General features: G+C 45.4%; 1 protein-coding gene across 3 annotated transcripts in view; it reads left to right on the forward strand.

Moving 5' to 3' along the window:
* Positions 1 to 18,570, forward strand: part of CEP131 (centrosomal protein 131) — a 1,227,592-nt gene that overhangs the window by 601,976 nt on the left and 607,046 nt on the right. For all 3 annotated transcript variants that reach the window (XM_069655164.1, XM_069655163.1, XM_069655162.1), the window contains one exon: positions 16,261 to 16,377. In XM_069655164.1, the coding sequence (XP_069511265.1) occupies positions 16,261 to 16,377 (117 nt within the window). The remainder of the gene's footprint in view (positions 1 to 16,260; positions 16,378 to 18,570) is intronic.

The raw sequence follows: 18,570 nt of genomic DNA on the forward strand, positions 1-18,570 counted from the left end.
ATTCCGCCAGTTAACAAGTCGTTGCCAAAGAAATACCACCCATCCAGTAACGACCCCGGCTACCTGTCCACACACTACACTCCTGAGAGTTTGGTGGTTCATTCGGCTATGGCTACCACGAAGCAGGCAGCGTACCCTACCATCCCTCCTGATAAAGATGATAAACGCATGGATGGATGGGCGCGCAACGTATTTTCTGCTGGGAGTATGGCACTGAAATCTGCCAACTCCACCTGTGCTTAGCACACTCTGTGGAATTGCATTTCGCAGGCAGCTGAGCATATTCCCAAAGGGGAAGAAAGGGATGGCTTTCTAGCTATTGTGCAGGATGGCAAGGATGCCATGTGTGAATCCCTTAAGTCTGGGTTGGACACTGCGGATAGTGTTGCAAGGTCCATGGCTGCAAGCACCATGATGCGCAGATTTGCGTGGTTACGGAAGTCTGGTTTTGTACCCGATGTGCAGGCCAATCTTCTCAACATGCCCTTTGACGGGTCTCATATTTTTGGCAACAAGTCTGACGAGAGCCTTGAGAAGTTGCAGACCTCCAAAGCAGCTGCCGAATATTTGGGCACAACTGCTCATCAAGCTTAGGTTCCTTTCGCTGCTATTCCTCATTTGTAAAGGCGAGAGGGATGTCCAGTCAAAGGTCCAACGTAAGTTCCCTCGTGGTGGACGAGGTAGGGGTGCAAAAGCCGCTCAGGCAACTGCCTCTTTGCCATCAGGCACTGCCACAGCCACTGCTAAACTGTTCTGAGGCCTTGAGTCATTGTTCACCGGTGGGGGGCAGACTGTCCCAGTAGCTTGAAGAGTGGCGAGCCATTACCTCAGATGCGTGGGCTCTGGATACAATAGCCCACGGTTACTGCCTCCCTTTTCTCCGCTGGCCTCCTGACAATCCACCAGGGAAACACTCTTTGAAGGTTCCGGAACCGCTCCTTGTGCAAGAGATTTTGGCCCTGCTGGAGAAAGGCACTATAGAACCAGTGCCTGTGGTGGAGAGGAACAAGGGTTGGTATTCCCCATATTTTTTGATTCCCAATACGGACAGAGGACTGAGATCCATCTTGGACGTACGATACTTGAACAAGTTCCTCAGGAAGTACAAGTTCAAGATGGTTACTCTCTCTCATTCTTCAGGCCCTCCAACTTTAGGATTGGTTGGCGTCATTGGACCTGCAGGATGTGCCGATCCATCTCAAGCACAGAAAATGCCTGAGGTTCGCAGTGGGCAGCTCACACAGTTTCGGGTTTTGCCCTTCGGGCTCACCTCTGCCCCGAGGGCCTTCACCAAGCTCATGGTGGTGGTGGCAGCGCATCTCAAGAGGGGTGGGATTCACGTCTACCCCTACCTGGACGATTTGTTGATCAGTGCGCGTTTTCCCGAACAAGCTTTGGATCATCTCTGCGTCACCTGCTACCCCCTTCACATGCTGGGCTTCTCCCTCAACTTCAATAAGTTGCATATGACACCTTCCCAACAGCTCCAGTACATAGGGACTGTGTTGGACACATCCCTGGGGATGTGCTCGCCACCCAAGGTGAGGGCTCAACACATTCTTCAGATGATCACCAAATTTCAACAAGTCCAGGGTCTTCTGGCTTTTTAATTCTTAAGGTTGCTAGGCCTCATGGCTTCCTGCATCTTTCTGGTGCCAGAGGCCCTATTGAGGATGAGATCCCTTCAGTGGGCTCTACGGACTCAATGGTCCCAGTTCTCGGGCAAGATGTCTTCTGTGGTGGGCCAGCGAGAAAAATCTCATGAAAGGAGAGCCCGTTTGGCAACCATGGCCGGATGTCACAGTAGTGACGGGCGTCTCACTTGCGGGTTGGGGAGCTCATGCCAACGATCTGTCGATCATTGGTTGTTGGAGTCCAAACTTCACATCAATATTTTGGAGCTGAGCAGTCCGGCTAGGTGGCAATGCATTACCTCAACAAGAGAGGTGGTGTAGGGTCACTCTCTGCAGGGAGGCAATGCAGCTCTGGTTCCGGGCAATTCAAGAAGGAATCTCCCTATCATCGGTTTATCTAGGCCGGAAAGTAGAATGTGGCGGCAGACGCTCTGAGCAGGCAGAGCGCAGTTTCCTATGAGTGGGAACAAGCTCAGGAAGTCCTTCAAGAGATTTTCACCCTTTGGGGAACCCCACAGGTGGACCGGTTCGCGACCGGTGCCAACCGGAAGTACGAAATGTACTGCTTGAGGGAATTTCCTGAAAGAGGAGCTTTAGGAGACACATTCGTGGTGGATTGGGAATTCCCGCTGCTGTATGCATTCTTCGATCCATGTCATTCTTCATGTTCTCATGAGGTCACGACGGTTTGGGTTCCACATGATCCTCATTGCTCCGGATTGGGCTAGGAGAGTGTGGTACCTGGACCTTGTAGACATGTTCATATGTCCTCCAATGCGTCTTCCCCAAAGAGAGGATCTTCTCTCGCGAGAGGAAGGTCGGGTTCTCCATCCAGAGGTCAAGACTCTCAACCTTCACGCAAGGTTTCTGATGTTCAGATATAGGGATTGGGACCTCCCGGATGACGTGTTGGAGGTATTGCTTTCAGCTAGGCAGCTGGCAACAAAATCCCTGTACCGTTGGCATACGTTTTGCCACTGGTGCAGAGGAAAGAATGTTGATCTTTTCAGTGCTCAATTCCAGAGGTTCTCTCCTTCTTGCTTTCTTTGGCCCACAGGGGTCTTCAGGTGGGCACCATTAAAGGTTGCCTAGCAGCGCTTTCTATCTTTAAACGGTTGTCCGAAGAATGCTTTTAAGATTCCACTGATCACTCAGTTTCTGAAAGGGCTCACAAATGTGTACCCGCCGTCGCCTTTTCAGGTGCTGGTGTGGGACCTTAATTTGGTTTTGAAATTTCTGATGGGTGCTCCGTTTGAACCGTCTGCTCGAAGAGTGAGCGAGTTGCAGGCACTTTCTTCTAAACCACCCTTTACTTTGTTCCACAAGGACAGGGTTGTATTGAGAGTAGGTCTGTCCTTTCTACCTAAGGTAGTGTCAGAATTTCAATTGAAGGTGGTACTTCCCGCCTACTATCCTACTCCTCATCCTGGTAAGGAAGAGGAACAGCTCCATAGGTTGGATCCTAGAAGTGCCTTGAGCTTTTCTCTTTAGAATGGCCAAACTCTGAGTGGACGACCAGCTCTTTGTGGGGTATACGGGTCACTGATTAGGACAGGCTGTTTCTAAGCAGAACTTGTCTAAGTGGAGCCATCCTCATTGTTTTTGAATGCTACTGGTCGACTGGCAAGGACACTCCTGAGGGCTTGCTTGCTCATTTTACCAGGGGCATAGCTACTTCGACAGCCCTGCAAAGGGGTGTGCCGGTAAAAAAAACATCTGTGACGCTGCAACGTGGTCTTCCATACACAAGTTTGTTGAGCATTACTTCCTTGATATCCCATTCTCAGAATGTTGCCTTTGGTAAGGCAGTGCCTTACTCTGCCATTTAATTGGGTATCTCTAGATTCTTTTCCCTCCTCTAATCATGTTTACTGCTTTGGGAGTCTGTCATAGATGAGGAATACGTTGTAGGACACAATCCATTCGAAGAACAAGTTACTTACCAAACTGGTAACGTTCTTTCAACTGGATGTTCCTCCAAAGTATTCCTCATCACCCTCCCAGCCTACCCCTCTCAAGAATTTCCCAAGACCATTACAGCTTTTGTTCCCGCAGGGCTAAGTGCAGTCGATGCTCGGTTATGGGTACGTGTGCCACACGTTGTTTGAGGGGAAAAAACATGAACCCGAGGCTACAGGCGCTGTGCGTAGTACTTATACAATCCTATGATGTCACCCTCGATGGAGGCCCTCGAGGGACAGCGACCCGACACCATCGACGCAAAGGCGCTCTCTGCCGAAAACCTTTCCGAAGCAGCACTGCTGTGGACATTACGTGTCATAGATGAGGATTACGTCGAAGGAACATCCAGTCGAAAGTAAGTTACCAGTTTGGCAAGTAACTTGTTCATTGATTCTGGGAGCCCAAAGGATGTCCAGGGGTGATCAGGCTGTTTAAGCAAGGATTTCAGTGATTGCCTTTAATAAAAAATATAAACCGCTTAACATCTGCTTATATTTTATACTAAAACAGTCATCTTAATCTATTTTTTAAAGAGTCTGGGCCAACACCTCCTCTCCCTGGCCAACTTTCAGGCCCTCCTAGGGGGGGGGCAGCCCCCAGTTTAAAGACCACTGGCCTACACTATCATTGATGTTTTTACTAAAAAGAATGCTAGGGATGTGCCTTTTAAGACATGCTGCTGCTTCGATGTTTCTATGTACTCCCTTCTCTCTCTAATGATGTCCTCTTGCTACTCTCCTATTCCCAACTCCACCCACCTTCTAGTCCTCATCTCCTAGGGATTCCTAGAGCCTCCCCCTTGTAGCTCTCCAATGTCTCTCACACCTACTGCTTGCCTCCACCCTCTAGTGTTGCTACTTCCTCCATAATACTACTGTAATTCCACCTTCTCAGTTACCCTTCTTTCACTCTTGCAATCACTTCCCACTTGCTTCTTCTAACAGTATAAATATTTACTTCACCAAATAGTTCCACTTGCTCTCACCATCCAATACCTCATCTTTTCCATATATTGACTCCATGCTCCAGTACACTCCATGCTTCCTCTGGCTGCCCTCTTAGTCTGCCATCTTGTCCTCCTATACCCACAACTGAACAAACCATGCGTTCCTGTTTCCTAGGGGCTTTCTTTTTCCCCCCTCACTGTCACCTGAGTGGTTGTCTACCCCTGGCCAATTTGGCCCTTTCTTCCGCACCAGGGAGATGTTCCAAACAGCATAGCTTGGAAATAGTGGGTTAAGACCCTTTTCTCTGCATGGGCTAATGTTGGGAATGGGTGACCTGCGTGGTTCATGGTTTACTTTAGATACCTTTACATTGCGTCCCTCAAGGTAGGTTTAGTCTTTAATGGTGATGGTTTCCCAAGCCCCTATTGGTCTGAGGGGGTCTGTTGTGGCCTTGATGTAGCCATAGTGAACTCTTGGGAGTGTCGGGGGCATCTCATGGCCACATAAGCTCTTTGGTTGTCTATCTGCTGCCTCTCTATTACTTTGCCAGTTCAAGCATTCTGGTGCTTGGAGGCGGGTAGTATGTAGCGCTGATGGGCTGCCCTCTCCCTCCAGGTCTCTTCAGTTTGTCATACTCTAGAAAAAAAGAGAACAAAAGTCTGGCAAGCATTTGGTTTAAGAGGCATGGGATGGTGCAAGTGATTGTTGCTCACATATAAACTGGTACTTTGGGAGGGGACATGATTTGCTGCCCTCCCAACTTCCACCATACCCTCTGGGATAGAACTGGCTCTGGATTCCTTCCTGGTAAGCCTCCCACCCCAGTGAGAGAGGGTTTCCCATCCCCTCGTGACTAGGTCAGGATACCAACCTTGTCACAGTGTGACATACGAGCATGAGCCTTAAGTGTACGTGGCACAAGTGAGCGTGGCTCCAGAGTGTGGCCTAAGAGCACTGTGATGATCCTGTGAGCCCCCTCCCTCCCCGTGAGGCTACGGAGGTGAGCCCTCTCCGTAACACCCTCCCAAGGGGTCGAGGTAATTGGGACCTCACCGGGAGAGACTCCCCCTTTGTGGAGAAGGACCCCCGTTCCTGTCAGGAACTCCTTAAGAAACCTTCCATCCATAATTCTTCAAATACCTCCAGTAAAGAAATGTATGTAGAGAAAGCGGACATGTGTTTTTGCCATCAAACTCTGATTTCTCTTTTACAAGAAAAATCATCTACAACTAAGATCTGTGGAGAAATGAAGAAGACGGAACAAAGAAAGGAATCTGAGATTCCGCCGGGGGAGTCCCATAAAAGAAATGGTACGAGACTGGAGAGAGAGGTGAGAGGAACCCTGCGAGTTATAAACTTGCTTGCTGGCGTATGCGAAGACGAAACTGGACGTGTAGGGTCCTTTGCTTGAGAGAAAGCAGCCTGCTAGACACGCAGCGTTGAGAAACCGAAAGGAAGAGCGAAGCTAAAGTGGACTCAAGACATCCTTATCCTGGCAGGGGGTCGAGTGGTGGTGTGCCCACAAACGAGCCGTGGTGGACCAGAGATCCCTCGAACCGGGGGTGTTGCTAAGTCTGGAAAAATCGAAGGCTATGCTAATTTTGGGACTGTCTGGACTGGGGGCTAGTTAGCCTTTTTGGTTGTAACCCTTGAGCTTCTATCCGTGGCTATAACCAAAAGACCCGGGTCTATAGCTCCCTCAGCTCTCCTCCACCCGCCCCCCCCTCTCCACAACGCCTCTGCAACACTGATACTGCTCCACCATGTGACGAGGGACTTTTATATGAAATGGGGTGGAGGGAAGGCAATTGAGGCTCGATGTATTCCTGGTGGAGTGGACTTTTGGACACAATTATGGATTTCTGCAGGTTCCAGTCACCCCCTAGTTCTTAGGAGGGTGAAGAGATTCTGATTGCATTGGGTCTGGAAGACATGGAAATCTGACTTTCTTCAAATGGCCATCTGTCCACCTCAATGCCTTCCTCTGTGGGTGGACTGGTTATGTCAATTGAGGGCGTCAGGTGCGGCACCTGAACTCTGACTCTCAGCCTTCATGTGTGGCTTTGAGAGGATGAGCTATGATGGCCTGGAGCTTGATGTCTCACCTCTTTGGTTCCAGAGTTGTTGCTGTCCTGGACAAGGCAAAGGCTTTCAGTGCGCATGGTCAAGGGTTATCTGGTCGCACATTACATAAGAAGCCTCCAATGCAAGATTTCTTTTTACAGTTCCTTTTATTGCTCAGTGTTTGAAGGGCTTAACAAATGTTTACACATACACAATTTGCGATCCGTCTTTGACTCTTCCCTTTGAGTCCATGCAATTCTTTTCTCTCGAACTCCAAACGTTAAAAGCTGTTTTTGGTGGCGATCTCATCTGCTTGACATGATAAACATGCCACCATCTCTTCATTTCGCAAAGGAGAATGCCACTCTTTAGGCCAAGCCTTCATTTCTGCCAATAGTTCTATCTGAGATACATGTTAACCAAAACGTTCAGTTGCCAGTATTTTCCCCACCTCCACAACCTTCCAAGGAGTAGGAGAGGTTACATGTCTGGAGGTAAAGAGGCCGTTGAGCTTTTATCAGGACAGGATAGCAGGGTCGGACTGGGACAAGAAATGGGCCTGGACACCCAAAATAAAACTGGCCCACACCTCGCCTCTTAAAGTGGCCCTCAAACCATCATCTGTGAATGGCATCAATTCAAAATGCTACTTATGGAGAGGTCATGTGTCTGTTACATTACAACACAACTCATAAAGTAACATAACTTGGCATACAGTTCTGTGACTGGATCCACAGCTCCGAGGCGCAGGAGGGGCATGAACGAAGTACACTATGAAAAATATGGTTGATTTCACTAATGTGATATACATTTCATACAAGAATGTATCACCATATGTATCATTAATATCTGTGTGTGTAGATCCATACTGCCAAATTACTGTGAATGCAAGCAGACGTCCAAGGCCAAATGATAATGTTATTGTATAGCACTTACGCTTAAGCTCTTTTTTATAGACCAAATATGAATACAATTTCACCCAACCTGTGTTGGTACTCATTTATCGACCTAAGAAGGATGAAAGGCTGAGCTGGTTCGAACCTGCAGATCACACACTCATTGCAGCAGCGAGCGCTCAACCCACTGAGCTATCATATCTGCTATAGTAAAATGAGCAATTATTCTGTAGAGCAATTATTTTGTATTATTGTGTAATTATTCTGTACATCAAGCAGCAAATGGCCACAACTACGAGGATGTGAAAAGCATGCACTTCAAGTAGGAACGGTACTAAATGATGAGGCTGTGATGGCAAACGGTTTAAACGCAGCTTTACAGACAAAAGCAGAGAAATAAAAATCTGCTGTGACATTTGGCAAGGTAATCAAATGTAGAGGCCAGAGTGGGGTAGACTAAAACATAGGAGCACAGGCTCTCATCCACCCTAACAGCTCAAGTGATGGTTATGGTTCCTGCGGGTGGGCGTGGACCGTGGAGGGGTAGACCATGCAGCCGCAGGTGCCCACTTGTTCAGCTCAATCTGTGATGCTGGACACATCACCATTAAAGTCCATCCAGCCTCAGCCTGGAAATGCCAAGACGCGTCTCACAGGATACAATGAAAGTCTTTTCACTCACGCTGCTCTACCGAAACAAGGCCCTTCCAGGGTAGCAATACTGCACTCCCAGATATTAAAGCCACGCTTTGATAAAGGCTTGCAGGGTCTCTTTCCTGGCACACCTACATCAATGAAATAGCCCAATGACAGAAGGGCAGCGAAAAGCTTCAGTTTTGGCACCTTGACGCCTCCTTTCATGCGTGGCTATAGTTAGGCAAGCTGCTTCCCAGTGAGTTCTAAAAGTACACACATTGTTATTCTCTGGCCATTTACTTCACAAACTCGTGGCAAGCAGAGGAAAGCTGTTGGAATGCCGTCTCTCCTGGCGCCGCAAAGCTAAACTTAATTCTCAACCCCGTGACCAGGCCCTTTACAAATCACATGCCTGACCAGGGCCTCTAGAGTGGTGTTGTTCCAACCAGCCCGCCTCAACCAGCAGCAACACTTTTATGCACTTTTATGTGAACCATGTAAGCCCAAGGCAGTCATTGATCATTAACACCAACACCAGTTAGCAGAACAAGGCTGACACTAAATTGTCATTGTCAACATAAAAAAAAAATAACCTAAAAAACATGCATAGTGCACCGACATGGCGCTCAGCAACACGGGTGCCAACCTTTGATGTTCGCTAAGGGAGCAGACATTCCTACACAGAGAGGAGCGAAGAGCCATACCCATGCCCATCACGAAACAACACATTTTAATACAACCCATTTTGCAGTAGGCATTTGAAAAAAGCCATAGGCTTTATACGTCTAAACATGCAACATTGCAGTAATTTACCTAACCTTCTGAGCTGTATTTGGACACAGAAATCCTGGCCCATGCTGCAGACGAAAGCAGCTCACTGCTGCAGGCAGAGAGCAGTCTGTAACAAATCACTGGGAGGGAGCAGGCTGGGCTGAGGCAGCCCCGGTGCCGCCCAACCCTGCCGCTCCCCCCCAGTGTTTTGAAACACTGACTGCTGCTGGTGTTGTGGACCGCGGCAGTTGACCGCCGGCCTGCCTCATCTATCAAAGAATGGTAACACTTCGGTGTTACCTTTCTCTGCATCTGCGGTGGGTCGGCGGCGACGGGGCTGCAATTGCAAAGGATATATGTTACTTACTTACAGATCCTTTGCAACTTGCGTCCGGCAGCGGCGAGGCGGAGGCTGTGGGGGCCGGTTCCTGAAGTGTGAAGGCATAGTGAAGCCCATGCCTGGGCCGAAGACCGGCCCAGCGTGGGCTTCAGGAACGGGCCCCCAGGTCTCCTCCATGATTTTGTATCGGCCACGGGCCGATTGGCCGACGGCCGGATCCGACCCTGCAGGATAGCTCTGTTCCATAAAGATGATTAGCTTTTTGTCTTTGTTGGGCTCTGACTATACTGACCCTTTCTGGTTAGATAGTGCTCAGTGTTAAGAGGCAATGCAGCAAAGTGCCATCTGGTCTCAGACCCCACTTCACCATGGTTTGCATCATCCGCATTGAAGAGGCGGGTGCCTCTGATCGTGATCTGCCAGGCAACAATTTGGTCTATAGTATTTCCAATTTGTGTACTCCTGCGCATATAGAACAATCATTACTTAATGAACTGTTGAGTGAAGTATCAGCAGCGTTTGGTACTGTAGAACCACAGTATGCTTTTCCACATATCGGTGCATATTCCAGTATCAAATAATAAATCCGGATCGGCTTTAGCTTGGATGAGTTCCTATTTAAAAGATGGAAAGCAAAGGTCCAAATGGGGAATTGTCCCCACTAGCCATCCACTATCATGCAGTGTTCCGCAGGGCTTGGCATTGTCCCATCTCCTTTTCAGTGTTTGTATGTACCCTTTGAAGCAATTGATGGAGGAATTGGATCTGCCATGCCAGTTACATGCTGACGACCCTCACATTCTGGTTGATCGTCATAGTAACTCCAATGGAGAGAAAGTTGTGGAAGAATGCTTGGCTACAATACAGCGCTGGATGCAAGGTAATTTTCTGTGACTACATGGTAATGAAAGAGAAGTAATACTGATTGGTCTGTCGGTGGGATCTCCCCTCCCTTTATAATAAACAGACTTTCTCCAGACAGGTTTATGCAGTAGTTAAAAGCGTGCACTTTCACCTGTATACGATCAGTAAGTGTTCTAATCTATTAGACGAGAACATGTAAAAGCTTTAGTCCAAGCAGTGGTTTTATCTTGTATGTAATATTGTTCGTCTACCTTGGTATATCAAAGAAGCTACTTGTCAAACTTGAAGCTGTGCTAAACCGTGCTGTGTGTGCGATTTGTCGTTTAAGTAAATTTGACCATATAGCAGAGGAGAGATCAATTTCTTGGTTACCATCGAGCCACATTAAATATTTGTTCTGACCCAGATATGGAACATTATAAAGGGCTTTGTCCCCTGTAATTTCTCCAATATGGCACAGCACCATAGTCTAACCCGTGCTCTCAGGTCCAGTACTAAGGATCTGTTGGTACTAGGTCAATATATTACCACCCGATAAAGGGGCAGGTTGTTGCGCAACCTAAGATGTCGTCTATGGAACAATCTTACAATTTAGAAATTGCCCTAAGTTGCAGTCATTTAAGTTCAGAATTCAGCATCGATGTTCCTTAAAGTTTTGCTGCAAGTTTAATCAGGGAAACAATGTTGCTTTTTGATATGTATTCATAAAGTGCGGTTTTGTTGTTTCATGTTTTGTTTACATGTTCAAACATTTGCTCAGCACAATGATACTGGTTTCTCGGTGAGAATTTGGCTCTCAGCAAATAAATGGTACCACTATTACTACTGCGGGTCGCTTCACTCGTTGAGCATTTCTGAGTTCTTTGGATGGCTATGTGGGCAATAGGCAAAGTACCTGTAAGGGCGATCAATGCATGTGCCATTTGATTTAAATACTTGTAAAACTACCCCACCACCTACAGTGCATTTCAGAGCAAACTCCTGGGCCTTCCTTTTTAATTGTAGAACAAAATGCAAACAAATGAACAATGCAATGCTAAAATGAACCAAGTGGCTGTTTAAGTTATAAATACGCACTGTGATAGTAAGTCACAATCCCTTGAGTGGGAGTATTTGTACATACTCAATTTCTAGACTGGTAAAAGCACAATAAAACAAGCAATATGTTTACGGGCAATTTTAAGCACTTGCCACTGAATTAAAATGCAATTCACCCTGCATTCGAGGTTACAAACCCCTTCTTCTAAAAGTCGATTCTAACTAAGAAAGACTGCTGCAGACTGTCAAACAAAAAGAAGAAGACATTAGGCCATCCCGAAAATGAATAAAACAAAACATAAGCAGTCTTGCATGTAATCTGCAATTCCTGCACCCTGGGTACTGGCCGACACCAAACTCATTGAGGCTGGCAGGGTTGGGGAAGCCTCCAGTTGATGACTTCCTCTTTTTTGTGGTGCTCCTACTGCAGGCTTCAGAGGCTGGAGGGGCTGGGATGGCCTCCTGACAATACCTCTCCTTGCTTTGGAATGCTTGGCTTAATATGACGCTGTAATGTAAAAACAATTTCTTTAACCTTTGTGATGACCTGAACAGTGAGGTAGGGTTTGTTAAGATCAGAAGGTCTCTGGCAGCTTTTTTGCAGGGAATTGTTCTTGAAAGGCTGGCATTCTCTCTGCGAAGGTTGTAGTTAGTGTGGTAGTTGGCCTGGTGTCAGAAGGGCTGGCATCACTTTCCTCTGCTATGGATCTCCTTTAGTGAAGTTGATTGTGCTATTGATTGAGGAGGTGAAAGTCTCAGAATGGACCTTCCGCAAGCACAGCGGGGGAGCAGTCCAGGTTAGGGAGTAGGTGAGAGATCCAGGAGGGGATTCCCACGTTATCTATGCTGTACCACAGCACTTGCTGTATGTAAACCACAGATGTGGGCTTGCAGATAGAAGGGATATGGGCTCAGGCAATATCTGCTTTCTCTTCATTTAGATGGCACAGGAACATGCAGCTTTAATGGACACAAGGTGGCAAAGGCGTACTCGGCTGCCTCTTCCTTTTTTAAGTGCCAGAGTAATTTATGCATGAGGGTCTGGTAGAAATAATCTGATTTCATGTAATCCTTTGCATTTTACAATGCAATGTTCAATGGTTTTACGCTGTAATATCATGCACATGTTAACAAGACTACATGTTCTACTGATGAAACAAAATTAGCTAATGCTAAGAAGCTGCTGTATTAATGCCTTGTGAAAAGGGAAGACAATAAACTGTGCCACTTTAATTTTTAGTATTCTGCAATACTATAATTAATTGCAAATCACAAGGAAAGAGTAGAATATTAACGAACAGAACAGTTTACTATTTGCATGTTATCATGAATAAAGAGAAATTTGCTGAATCCGATAGTCATCACTGTGGGGCTGACCTCCTCCGATGTGGCCAGGGGACGGCAGCTGCTACCTGATCCTGGAGGCGGCTATATGAGGAAGGATCACATGGGAGGAGACAAATTACGGGAGGGAGTGGGAGGTATCCACAGATGAGACATGATATCCCCCTTTGCCCTTGCATGATGAATCTCCCATACATAACTCCCTCTCCCTAATGGCCTATTGTGATTCTTTCCCTGCTCCCTCAGAGGAGAGTGCTGAAATGTTCAGTCCAATCCACAGATCAGCTTTCAAACACTGACTTGCCCTCACAACATGTTAAAACCATGCATCCAATGTTTTCATGCAAGTTAGTTCAAAGGAACTACTGTTCCCAGAAACATCTTAACAATGCGACGAAGAAGAAGAATTGTGGAATAATACAAAGCAGGAGAAGCCCCGAACACAAACACTCTAGTTGTTGGGAGCCTGCACCTGTGCCCGGGACGTTTAAAACAGGGTCGCCAGAAGAAATGGCAGACTGCTGGTGGAAGAGCTGGTGAGTCCACGCTTGGACAAAGGGAGCACCGAGGCGTATTTGCGAGCATGCCGCATGTTAAAAGTTGAAAAACCCATAAAGAAACGAAGCAGTTTGTTAACACCGAAGGCGCGAAAGTAAAAGTACATTTACCACAGAAAAGAATCTTAGATGTTGGCTCCTATCTACAGAGAATAAGAAATGGTAAGTTAGTATTTAACGGACAATGTGAATTAGCTAATAATGCTAAAAACGAGTTGCAGAGCCAAGATTGAAAGTGCCAGCAAAACACTAACAAGGCCGTATACACAATATATGGACAAAAGGAATGAGCAAAAGGGGCTAATTTGGTAAATTATCAAAAGTGAAGTTCCATAGACAGGCAATTACAAGTGTGTGAATAAAAGAAGCCCTGGCAGGAAAGTATGCCAGGCAATTGCAAGTGTGTGAATACAAGAAGCCCTGACAGGAGAGTATACCATGTATCACAACAGGCCAAAGGCCAAAGATAATTGTACATGACTTTGGTATTGATCAAGAGGAAAGACCAGAACTGTTATTTTCAAGAAACCGTGAAGAATCCTGGGAACGGGAGACATCCTCTGGATTAAGGCACAATATCTTTAATAGAATTTATTTTGAGTTATTTATTCCTTTTCCCATTCAAACATTTTTGAAACACTGAAGGCCAAAGAAATTATCCTTTTCAATTTTTATTTATTTCCTTAGAATGTGAGGGTCAGAATAATACTTTGGACACAGGAGTGTTTTGTTTTGGACATTCTGACATTGACAGATCCTTATTTTTGAGTTTGGGTAGGGAAAACACCTCTAGCGCAGGGACAGCAAGGCATTTTCCCAACCCCATCAGTCTTTAGCCCAAACCATGTTTAACTTGTGTCCGAATTTCATTCCTGACTCCTCACACAAAGTAAATGTCACATTTCTGTTTCATGGGCCACAGTGTATCTCATGTAGCCATTATGTACTGCAAACCAAAGTTGTGAGCTTTGGTTCACCTAACCTGTAGGTTTATGTAAGGCACTCTATCTTGGAACCAGCAACGCACAAATTCCTTTCAATTACTTTGAATTGATTTCATTAATCTGTCTGACTGGTTCAATTTCAAAAGCCTTGTCCATGGTGCTGAAATAAAATCTTTCTCTGATCACAATATCCTTTTAAAGAAGTTTAAAAAAAATACTTTCTCATATATCATGGATTTATTTCTTCTAGGTTGCTGGTACAATTTGATAAGTGCACAATATCTATATTTTATCCACAATATTGAACTGTTTCTTCCAAGTTATTTCAAGCAGAAAATGCAGAATTTAGTTACAGGAAGATTCCATTTTAGTCAGGAATACTGGTTTGCATTTCATAACACACACACACAACACACAACCACACACCCCACCCCACCAACCAGGGAGGTTGGGTTTTCTTTTCTGTAGGCAAGCTATCTGTATTATGTGGAGTATTCTGGGTGACTTCCCGGCAATGAATGTCAGAAGACTATCTTTAATTTATTATTTTACATAAAACAGATTGTTCAGATTAAAAGCAGGTTTTCGTGTTGCAGATTGCGGGTAGGGTTTGTTGTTGTGGGGGTTTGAATTGGGGATATTCCTCCATAAAACTAGTCAATTATTAAAAAGTAAATACTGTACTGAGACTTGAAGTTATTAAAGGGAAGCACTGGAACTGTACCAGGCATCTGGACCCAGAATTATGGGGCACAGTAGTATGCAGGACTAGAAACAGCAACAGTCATTTTTTTCTCTAATATGTGCAGTCCTCACTTAGATGGTTATGTGAATGAGACAATAATATGTGCAGTCCTCACTTAGATGGTTATGTGGATGAGACAATAATATGTGCAGTCCTCACTTAGATGGTTTTGTGGATGAGACAAGATGAGGTGGTCCATTGTATGGACAGACCGGCGCAGTCCCAGGCAGCCCTCAAGAGAAAAATACACTGAGGAGGAGCCGAAGGACACAGAGCGGGCTGACTGGGAGGCAGAGCCAAATGTAGTCCATCAATCTACAGAATCGTAGCTGATGAAATCGCAAAGCAGCGAACAACGAACTTAACCGCATGGTCAGATAACTTAAAAGGAAAGCTATCAGACATAGCATGCTCAGTCGAAGATCTGAAGCACAATCCGGAAAGAGTTAAAAGAAAGTTAAAAGAACTTGATTGGATCCTGACTCTATCGAAAGCTCAAACAAACAAACTGACCATGAATCTCCCTCCCACCTTTAACAGACTCAACGTACCTATCCCATACTGCTCGAAGTTCCCAAGTCAACAGCTAAGAAAATTCTTCATGCGAGCTCGTTTCAACCTCCTGCTGACGAGAGAAATTTTAGCAATCAGATCCAGTTCAACTGACACTATCTGTCGCCTTTGCCACAATCCCACTACGACAGAATCAATTAAACATCTTTTACTCAGATGTCCTATGGTGAGAAAAATTCGAGCCACCTACCTATCGACACTGGTCTGCGAACACACATCCTTCGGAGAGGAAGAAGAACTTATGTGGTGGAACAGGTTAATGTCGGGAGAAAAAACCAGATGGACAATCGCGACTGTCAAAATCCTGGAGTCTGCCTTTGAAATGATCAGTTCCAGTTCACAAACCACGAACGAGACCAATACCTCCAAAGCCACCACTTTATCACCATAATGGTAATCAGGGAGATTAAGCTTCCTCTGGTATCTTTTACGCATTCGGCCCTTTACGTCCGCTTGAGCCCAACCAATTCCATCTAAACATTACATTGACCTGGAAGAGGTAATCCTATTCTCACCAGGAATCTGACATAACTACATGAAAGTTCGCGGCGCATCTCATTAAGGGTTGCTGTCGCTCTCAACTGTTTGTAAAAATTCATTTCATTGAATTGTAAACAAATAAATAAATAAATAAAATAAATGTAGGATTATTTTGGATAGGTGAGATAGAAGCTCAAAGTATAAATTGAGTCCGCAGTCTGATACTCCACCTGCTTTCATGTGGCAGTGGCCCAGGTCTTATGGCAATGTATTATTTGTTCCTTAGGACATGTACAAATCAACTGCGGATGGGACCGGTCCTTTAGGGGAGGTTTTAGATTGATTGTTGATTGTATAGCCACACACTGTGTATCATAAGACTTGTTTTATTCTGTATACAAGATAGGTTATGGCTCAAAGTTCCATTGGTGGGTTTGTTCACACACCTCCCATTGCTTATTTCAGCTCATTGATGACAAGAAAGTTCTGAGCGAGAAGTGCGAGTCTGTGGTGATGGAGTTGAAGCAGGTGGACCAGAAATACACAAAGAAACTCTCCCAGATGCAGGAGCAGCATGAGCTGGTGAGTCTTTTGGGTGGGGCAGGAAGGCATCAATCCAAGAAGAGAATACCCAAGGTACAGGAAGGGTAATGGAGGCAGAGTAAGCTGGCCATGTTCTCTTCGGACTAGTTAGGGTGCTCAAACTGTTACAAAGGTACTTAATGGCAGAAGGAAGACAGGGCAAGGTTTTGGATTTGTTCTAGATAAGCTGAGCTATGGTAGACTGTCCTCAACGAACTGTTTTATTCAGGCAATAGACTGACTACATTTTTGGCCCTAATAACATCAATATTATGGTGGGTTTGAAAAAAGCAAGAAAAAATCCTTTTACCTGTATTGTATGCTGAAAAATAGGTAATTTCAGATAATAAGACGCACACACACAACACCCCACTACCAAGTGGCCACCAATGGAAGCTCACCTCCAGATCGAAGCCAGGCAACAGTGCATCATGGGTATGCAGATGAGTTGAAAACATGCAATTTTGCTCCATGCTGAAAAGTATGTAGAAAAAGAGACCCTGATTATCTTTGATTTGAATCTGTCTCAACGTACTCTTAATCTAGGCTCAATTCCAAAATGTGTACAAATTAAAGCCAGGATTAGAACCCTGGTCTTCTGGCTCCACAGTTGACAACTTAGCCACTAGAATATACTTTATCCACAGACTTGGGTGGTACAACACCTAAAGTGGCTTCTCCTGGCCCATTGGGGTAGTTGGTTTATCCTCTCTCTCTCTTTCTCTCTTTCTCTCTTTCTCTCTTTCTCTCTTTCTCTCTTTCTCTCTTTCTCTCTTTCTCTCTTTTTCTCTTTTTCTCTTTTTCTCTTTTTCTCTTTTTCTCTTTTTCTCTTTTTCTCTTTCTCTCTCGTTCTCTCTTTCAACTTTATTTCGGTCAAAGACCTTAAATGTAATGTCACAAGCATTTCATAATCAAAAAACAATCAGTGTCACAATTACACTGATGTACCCCATTTTCCTTGGAATAGGAAAAACTCAAAATGAGGAGAGCATAAATAAAACATGTTCATATAAAACTGCTTACAAATCCACTTTCTCTTTTGGTCTTTCTCTCTCTCTCTCGGTCTTCCTCTTTCTGCCTGTCCGTCTTTCTCCCTCTTTTGGTCTGTCCGTCTTTTTCCCTCTTTCGGTCTGTCCGTCTTTCTCCCTCTTTCGGTCTGTCCGTCTCTTTCTCCCTCTGTCTGTCCGTCTCTTTCTCCCTCTGTCTGCCTGCCTGTCTCTTTCTCCCTCTGCCTGCCTGTCCCTTTCTTTGTCTGCCTGCCGCTCTCTCTCGCTCACCCTCTGTTCCTCCCGCTCTCTCTTTGTCTGTCTCGCTCTCCCTCTCTCCATCCCTCCCTCCCTTTGTCTCTCTCTCTCTCTCTCTCTCTCTCGTATTCCTCATCCTATTACCAGCAGAGGGCGCTGCACGTCGATGTCGGTCAACTTGATGTCAGTGTCATCGATAGTATAAAGTGCGCACAGCGACCGTTGGCTTCAGTTCAATTTTTCTGCGAAAGTTGTCACTTTGGATATGGTACACTTCGGTTTCATATTGAGAATCTTCGAATATATTGTTCAAAATGGCCTCATCCTCATCCTCATCTTCGACTCTGAGATTGGGATTTAAGTGCCAAGATTGTAGTGTTAAGATATCGCTTACTATTACCAGCAGAGGGCGCTTTCCTCGAGAGCGGCCGAAGGATACCTCGAGTCGAGACAAATCTTCCTCGAGGAAGAAGTCGTCAACGCTGAAAGACTCCTCATCGGACTGTGACAGGTCTTCGATGTCGAAGCTCTTGACAACCCCATTGATGCCACCTTCGAGGATCACAGAAAAGATATATACACCTTTACCAAGAAAGAACGTTTTTGATTCACTATCTTCAATCTATAAGGCAGGAGAACATGGTTTACTTTCAGGTACTTTACATATAGGGGGGGGGGGAATTGTGTTGTTTATGTGGTTGTTTTGTGTAGTCTTGTTTGTCTGTTATTTGTTTGATATATCTGGTTTGGATTTAAGTTAATTTTACATTTTGATATGGTGGGATATGGGGTCATGGTATGAAATTCTGCTGTATTGCTTCCTGCTATTGTATATTTTGCAGTTCAATGACTTATGATGATGATACTGCTTGTTGAATATTGTTGAAAATGAGAAATAAAGAGTTAAAAAAAAAAAGATATCGCTTACATGGGTGTGTCTGTGGTGCCT

The sequence above is a fragment of the Ambystoma mexicanum genome, chromosome 3q (assembly GCF_040938575.1).
Source record: "Ambystoma mexicanum isolate Mex_15411 chromosome 3q, UKY_AmexF1_1, whole genome shotgun sequence".
In the NCBI taxonomy this organism is placed as follows: Eukaryota; Metazoa; Chordata; class Amphibia; order Caudata; family Ambystomatidae; genus Ambystoma; species Ambystoma mexicanum.